Source organism: Quercus lobata, chromosome 4 (assembly GCF_001633185.2).
Source record: "Quercus lobata isolate SW786 chromosome 4, ValleyOak3.0 Primary Assembly, whole genome shotgun sequence".
Lineage (NCBI taxonomy): Eukaryota > Viridiplantae > Streptophyta > Magnoliopsida > Fagales > Fagaceae > Quercus > Quercus lobata.
Window position 1 is genome coordinate 75,388,682 of NC_044907.1, and position 8,565 is coordinate 75,397,246.

General features: G+C 41.5%; 1 protein-coding gene across 1 annotated transcript; it reads left to right on the forward strand.

Annotated features, from left to right (window-relative positions):
* Positions 1–5,794: 5,794 nt before the first annotated feature.
* Positions 5,795–6,445, forward strand: LOC115985811. The gene has a single exon (XM_031108712.1). It carries the CDS (start codon positions 5,795–5,797, stop codon positions 6,443–6,445), a length of 651 nt encoding a protein of 216 aa, XP_030964572.1.
* Positions 6,446–8,565: the final 2,120 nt, after the last annotated feature.

Consider the following 8,565-nt stretch of genomic DNA (forward strand, 5'->3'; position numbering starts at 1 on the left):
CCATTGTATGTATGTCAAACGATCATGAAAGAGTTTACTTATTCTGTCTTTGTATGTGGATGACATTTTGTTGGCTAGAAATGATATGGAGATGATTGTCACCACCAAAAGGTGGTTGTCCTCTATTTTTGAAATGAAGGACATGGGAGAGGCTAATTATGTGTATGGAGTTAAGATCTTCAGGGATCGCTCAAAGAAGCTTCTTGGTTTGTCTCAAGAAACTTACATAAAGACGATCTTAGAGCGATTCCGTATGCATAATTCCAAACCCATAGACACTCCAATTGAGAAGGGACATACATTAAGCCTTGAAGATTGCCCTAAATTAGAAAAGGAAAAGAGAGAAATGGCAAGAGTTCCCTATGTAAGTGCAGTTGGAAATCTGATGTATGTTATGTTGTGTACTCGACTAGACATCTGTTTTGTAGTTGGTATGGTTAGTCGTTATCAAAGTAATCCAGGACCTGTTCATTGGCAAGCAGTTAAGAGGATTTTTCGATACCTTCATGGGAAATTGGATCTCATTCTTTGCTATCAGGGTGGAGATTTGAGATTGAGAGGTTATTCTGATGCTGACTGGGCTAGTGATAGAGATGAGTGCAAGTCCACTACAGGTTATACATTTCTACTTAGTGGTGCAGCTATCTCTTAGTGCAGTAAGAAACAGTCTTGCATTGCTTTGTCCACAATGGAGTCTGAGTATTTTGCTTGTTCAGCAGCAGTATAAGAAGCTGTTTGGTTAAAGAGATTTTTCAAAAGCCTAAGGGTGACATCTCTTGCAGATGAAGCTGTAAAGATATATTGTGATAATATGGTAGCCTTGTTTCATGCTAAAGATCCTAAGTATCATAGCAAAAGCAAACACATACAGACTCGTTATAACTACATTCGTCTTGCTATTACACAAGGAGAGGTGATCCTCCAACATATCTCCACTAGCAGGATGGTGGCTGATCCACTTACAAAAGCCATTGCTAGAGATGCCTTTTAGGCTCATGTTAGGAGTTTGGGACTTTGTAGGATTTGATATGTTTTTTGGATACCTTATGGACACTTATGTTTATTCATACTTTATGCAATAATGATGTTATTCATTTTGATTCATCTTGTGATGTAATTGATATTGCATACTGAGCACACATTATTTGAGGATATGTCACTAGGCTTAGATCGGTCTACTCACATAGACGATCACCCTAGCGCTTTAGTAGCGAGCAGGATGAGACATAGTGATCACTTTGTTTTTTCTATAAATCAAGTAAGTGATCATATTGACGCTTAGAGAGGCATGCAAGATAATATAATGAATGTTGCCTTAGCTAGGCTAAGATGAGACTTATGGGAGTCGCACTTGAAGTGTATCCACAACTTCATGAAGCCTGAATAAAGCCAAATGTGAGATCTTGAACAAGAACTTGATGTGTAACTGTGCTAAGAAACTCAGGTTGGTTGCTTTTGTGTCAATTGGACTAAGATTTATACAGTGTTTGAGTGTGACAAGCCCAGTTGAGTGGGAGCTCCACCGTAGCATACAAATTATACTGTATGTGTTATAGCCGACCAATTAAGGGAGTGATTGGATAGATCCCTACTCCGTCACTATGTGAGCCCTAGTCGACCATTATATGGTCCATTCTGTGCCCTTTTTCGACCTAGAACTATGTCATGAAGTGAATGTTTGATGTCGCTACTTTAGCATGTCATCTTAGGGCCATGATATATACGGTCTCGCGGAGCATGTCTAGGAAAGCGGTCAAGCGTAAATGAATTGACATGAGTGTCTGGGGAAGATTATTTAGAACACACCATTTATTTTATGGCTTATAGCCCGAGCGATTATGAGGAATTTGTTTTTCAACATAATCATGAGCATATTATATGGTATTGGATCAAGTTTTGCTTTGAGTTTTGAACTCATGAGGGATTAAAGAAACTCGATCAGGTGTGATTAAATAATCTGGGACATAGACGAGATACTATGAGTGATGTACTAATATGGTGACTTAATATAGTACTCCTACCCTACACCTTCTCGTCAGGTCGCACACTCCATTTTTCCGTATAAAGAGTGGATTGGACAAGAGATTGAGAGGAGCCAGTTTTGACTGTAGTACCCAATGTGGACGAGTGGAAGATGTTAGAAATTGGGCTGGTTTTGATCCAACCCATAAACCATGGCCCATGGATCGTCCACATGGCTTATCTGATAAGTAAGTTTAAATTTAAACTAACTGATATTGGTATGAGTTATCAATATCAGTAGTGGGGTAATTTAAACTTAATAGATATTGATATGGGTTATCAATATCAGTGGTGGAGCAATTTGAAACTTAAAAGATGAGATCTTTTAGGGATCACATATATCTGATAGTAAGTGAATCTCTACTAATATTTAAATACTCCTACATCAGTCAGATAGGGGTTAGATATAGTGAGTGAACATACGTATAGTTTTGAGTGCTCTCTCAAAATAAGCCATCTTTCTGGGACATCATCTACTGTTTCCTAGAATTTGGAGTGTGGAAATTAGGAGAGACTCTAGTAGCCTTTCCTGCGACTTGGAGGTGTTCCACAAAGGAGATCGTGAGGAATTCGTAAAGCAAGCAAAGAAAAAGATCCAGCAATTTGGTGATCTGTTCCACCAAATTACATGACCTCTAGTAAAATATATATTTATTCAACAGAAAGTATTAAGTTTTGGGAAGAAGATTCGGTGTTTTACATTAATGGGTATTGGTTAGAATCTTCTAAGAAGCTCTATATGGTCAAATCGGGGAAGAATTATTCTAAGGTTTTTCTTAAGCTTAATTATTCAAAGAATAATACCATTTATGGCAGTTTAATTGATGGTACATTAGAGAGCTTGCATATGGAAAATGATTATAATTACTTTGAATCGATTGTGATAATGGGTTTGTCTCAGAATCCAAATTATCAGTATCAATTGGTTGATAACGTAAGTTGTTTTAGTGGAGAGAGAGGTGGGAGAGATAAGAATAATATTAATATTAATTTGTCTCTAAGCAAATTGGACCATGGTGTTTGTTTCATTTTCGATGGACGGACTAGTGTTTATGAATTGGAATATTGGAGTGATTGTGGTAGTGTGAATTTCAATCCTTTAGGTGGGAGTATTGGGCATTTGCCTAATTGGATTGCTTTTCGTGGGGTTCAGTGTGATGAGCACAGCAGAAAGGTACAGATGTTGATGGGTTTTCCTCATCCTAGTACTGGTATGGAATTTGAATTTCCTGGTCCTAATGCAACATTGATTGCTGAGGGTGCTTGGGATGAGAAAGATAACCAGTTTTGGGGTGTTGCGTGCAGAATTTTGGCTAATGCTTCTATTGGAGATTGCTTGATTGGGTCTAGTTTGAGATTTCCGGCGGTTTTGTCATTAAGGAATTGGAGAAGTACTGAGGGGGAAATTTGGAGTAAGAAAGATGTGAATGATTCAGAATACTTTGGAAGAATTGGGTTTCGGAGTTGGGAAAGACCTTTGACCCCCAAGATCTTAGATATGAGAATACTGAAATTGAGGAAGTAAGAAATTCTTGTGCACTAGGGGAGGAACCTATTAGGGGCAAGGGTTAGTCTTATCCTGATGGGTTTTCCCTGGACATGGGATTTGATATGTTGGTGAGGAACACCGAAGGAAAGGTAGCGTCGGGTTTCTTAAGGCCACAATTTGTGGGAGATGTGCTTTATGTACAACAGGATGAGCTGAAAAGTAACAATAGCAGAATTTTGAACATGAGTTACAGGATTGGCTTCACACCTCCACCTGATTTTAGGTTTGGAGCTAATGCTATATACAAATTTGTCCATATTTCTGCTAAAGGAATATATGATAGGGATACTGGTCTCCTGTGCATGATAGGATGTTGGCATCTTGATTTTCAATTGAATGATCAAAATATGATTAAAAATGGTTCATTGGACTGTGAAACAAGGATTAAAGTTCAGTTCCCTCCATTGCATGCAGAGCAGGCTCAAATTGCGAAGGGAACTATTGAAAGAAGGCGGTTAAAGTTAGATCTTCTTTACTTTGAAAGTCTTCGACTGTCTTCAAATTCGATAACCACTGCCCAAGCTAAGGAATCCATTTGGAAAATGAAATTGGAGATTACCATGGTTGTGATTTGTTGTGGTGGTCTGATATTTGGTGTGCTATTTAGAGGCCGCTGCATTCTTCCTAAGAGGTTTAGAGACAGTACCTATTATTGGCAATGCCAAACTGTAAGGGAACTTATTCAATTAATACTTTTACAAGAATTGCTCTTGAACAAACTTGTGCATATCATGTATAATTACTTACCTCTCTTGCTAATACTCGTAATCTAGATCCAAAATCAAATGAGCTCTTTCTTCACACCTAAAAGTAAAGGAGTAACACAATTATATAATTAATCCACCTTGTCGTATACCATATAGATGTAAGGGATACTTCCTAATAATTCACTAATCTTTAAACATCGCTACAATCCTCCATAATATATTATTTCTCCTTAATTTTATGTCTTTGAGACTAATAGAGGTATTCCCATCCCGTAAGGATATGATCCAATGAGAATTTGTGAAGGGTACAAAATTTGGGGTGACGGATCCATTTAAGTGTACTTGACGGTACTAAATTAATGGGTTGTCAGAGAGAAGGCAATAGAGGGGCATCGGATGGATGGGACACATGACGAATGGAATCTTCCCTATAAGTAGACGGATAGCCCCTCAATATGGATGGATTCAAGTCACATAAATACAAGGTGGACGGATACTAAGCCACATGGCGCCTACAAGGTTTTAGGTAGGCTCTAAGGACTCCTAAATGGAAATAACTTACGTCCTACGATTAATCCTAATCAGTAGAATCCCAACATCATAAGGATCCCATAATATATGCATATTTATGATGATCTTCCCTGTAAGGAAACACCTTCCTATGCAAGAAATGGAGGTCGGTTCTATACTACTATAAAAAACCCAAAGCCCTCAGAAAACAAGGCATGCATAATTCACCTCAGCTCTGGCATTTTAGAGTTGTGAAAAGTTCTCTAACTTAACCTTCAGAGGGTTTTTGGCCGGTATCACACTGGTACTCTCCTAAGGTCTTCTTGTTCTGTGTTGTACAGGTGTTGTCTAGAGCACGTGAGGACTATGTAACAACTAACGATTTTCGACATCATCAGTTTGTGCCGTTTGTGGGAAGTCCTTTAGATAAGCCATATTTACCGCTTCCCGGACAAAAAGTTGCATGGTTTTTACTCGTTCGATAGCAACAATCACTAACAATCAGGGTGACGAACCATGCACCACTGCCCTAGAGAGACAAGTTCAAACTCTCATAGCAGCAGTGGAACGCCTCACCAAGCAAAATCATGACCTAGAGGAGTAGCTACGCCAGAAGGACACAACACTTAACACCCAAGAGGAGGACCAAGAAGGAACTAGTGCTGAAAGAAGAAATCAAGAGGGGCTGGAAGGCAGCAACACCCCAAGTAGACAAGAGCGACAGGATACTAGCCGTCCGTCCGCCACAGATACGTCTCCCCTTCACATAGTCGCGGAGATGCAGATGATGAAGGAACAGATGGACTTCATGATGAACGCCCTTAGAGGATGGGTGTCTAGCGACCTCGATGACTTGGTCCATTGAACTGATTCACCATTTACCGCATCTGTCACATCGTTCCCCCTACCACCAAAGTTCCGTATGCCTCAGGTGGAAAGCTATGACGGATCTAAGGACCCCATTGATCACCTGGAGTCCTTCTAGACTTTGATGCACCTCCAAGAAATGGCAGATGAGATTATGTGTAGGGCCTTCCTCACTACGCTAAAGGGCCCCGCAAGGATTTGGTTCAGTAGGTTGATACCTAATTCCATTGTTATATTTAAGGAGTTGAGTACCCAGTGTGCCTCACAATTTATCGAGGGGCACAAGTATAAGAAATCTATTATATTCCTAATGAGCATTAAGCAATGGGAGGATGAGACACTGAGGTGTTACATAGCCCGCTTTAACAAGGAGGCATTCTCGATCGATGAAGTTGATGACAAGATACTCGTTGTCGCTTTCACGAATAACCCGAAGACCATGTCGGATGTGCTCTATAGGGCTACTAAATACATGAACATGGAAGATGCACTGCTGGCTTGTGAAGAAAAGCCCAAGAAAAGAGAAAGACAGGAGGAATCACGACAAGATAGGGGGCGAAAGATGGCCAAGACAGGGGATAGAAGGGAAGATAGACGCTCCAAGCCTCCAACCGGAAGATTCATAAGCTTCACCCCTCTGGACACCCTGATTGATCAAGTCTTGATGCAGATCAAAGATGAAAGGGCCCTGACATTCCCTGGCAAGTTGAAGGGAGACCCCAGCAAGAGGTGTAGAGACAAGTACTGCCGTTTCCACCGCGATCATGTGCACGACACGTTTGAGTGCTAAGACTTAAAGCAGCAGATAAAAGCTCTCATCAGGCAAGGGAAGTTGCAAAGGTTCATCGATAAGGAAGGGATGGAACAGCCCCAAGGACAGCCTGCTCGGAGAGAAAACGAGCACCCTAGGCCATATTTGGGAGATATAAGGATGATCATAGGGGCAGTACAACTCCTAGTTCTTCCAAGAAGGCATGCAAGACCTACCTACAAATGGTTCAGAACGTCCAGCTGACGGGGTACGTTCTAAAGATGTCACAGATTGAAAACCTCGTAATTGGATTCACGGAGGAAGATGCTCGACCTCTCCATCACCCACACGACGATGCACTTGTAATCAACATATGCGTAGGGGATTACAATACACACCGAGTCCTTGTGGACAACGGGAGCTCTGCCGATATCTTATACTATCCAACATTTCGGCAGATGAGGATAGGGAGAGAACAGTGAATTCCAACTAACGTACCACTCATAGGGTTTGGAGGAACAAGGGTGCATCCCTTAGGAGCAGTCACCTTGCCAGTAACAGTTGGTGATTACCCTCAGCAGATCACCAAGGATGTCACATTCCTGGTTGTTGATTGTTCATCCATGTACAATGCCATATTGGGTCGCTCTACTTTGAATTCATGGAAGGCCATAACCTCAACTTACCATTTGATGATCAAGTTCCCTATCGAGTACAGAGTAGGAGAAGTAAAAGGGGATCAAATGGCAGCACGCGAATGCTACATTGCCATGCTTGAGATGGACGATCATTTGCAGACTATGTGTATAGAAGAACAGCGGACAGTAGCAGAACCAGTAGAAGGTTGGAAGAAGTATTCCTTGATGATTTTAGGCCTGAACGAACAATGAGGATAGGCACTTTGGCCAGCCAACTAGTATGTCTAGCACTCACGACGTTCTTAAGGGAAAACTAGGACTTGTTTGCCTAGAGCCATGAGGACATTCCAGGAATTGATCCATCAATCGTAGTCCACAAGTTGAATGTATCGCCCTCATTCTCTCTTGTCCAGCAGAAAAAGTGAGTGTTTGCGCAAGAACGGGACAAAGCCATAGCTGAGGAGGTTCACAAATTATAAGAAGCAGACTTCATACGAGAAGTGTACTACCCCGACTGGCTGGCAAACGTAGTGATGGTCAAGAAAGCCAACGGAAAGTGGAGGGTGCGTTTAGATTTCACGGACCTAAACAGGGCCTGCACCAAGGATAGCTATCCTCTCTTGCAGATTGACACCTTGGTAGACTTAACCGCAAGACACCAGCTGCTAAGCTTCATGGATGCATTCTCTGGTTACAACCAAATCAAACTGAATGAGGCTGATCAGGAGAAGACTTCATTTGTCACTAATCAAGGTCTCTTTTGCTACAAAGTGATGCCATTCGGACTCAAGAACACGGGCGCCACGTACCAAAGGCTGATGAACAGAATGTTCGTGCATTAGATTGGAAGAAACATGCTAGTTTATGTGGATGACATGTTGGTAAAAAGCATACAGGAGGACGATCACTTGAGCGACTTTTAAGAGACCTTTGACACCCTTCGGTCGTACAACATGAAACTGAATCCAAACAAGAGTGTGTTCAGGGTGACGGCATGAAAGTTCTTAGGATTCATGGTATCCCAAAGGGGTATTGAGGTCAACTCAGAAAAGATACAGGCCGTAATGGAGTTAGCTCTACCAAAGATGGTCAAGGAGGTACAAAGCCTGAACGGCAAGGTAGCTACATTAAACAGGTTTGTCTCAAGAGCAACAGATAAGTGCCTACATTTTTTCCGCACATTAAAGAAGTCGTTTGAATGGATGACCGAGTGCCAGCAAGCGTTTGAAGATCTGAAGGGATATCTTTCTTCTCCGCCATTACTAAGCCCGTGTAAGCCAGGGGAAGAACTGTTCCTATACCTAGCTGTCTCCTCGGCCGCTGTTAGTGTAGCTTTGATCAGAGAAGAGGATGGGGTGCGGAAGCTCGTATACTTCACAAGACGAGCATTTCGAGGAGCAGAAGAGAAGTACCCCCTGATGTAAAATCTCACTTTTGCATTAGTAATTGTAGCTCGAAAACTCAAGTCATATTTCTAGGCATAAACTGTGGTCGTCCTGACAGATAAGCCCCTACGGAGAG

Bases quoted from the DNA above. Each gene is read 5' to 3' on its own strand.
- LOC115985811 (XM_031108712.1), top strand. From the start codon at position 5,795: ATGGCAGATGAGATTATGTGTAGGGCCTTCCTCACTACGCTAAAGGGC.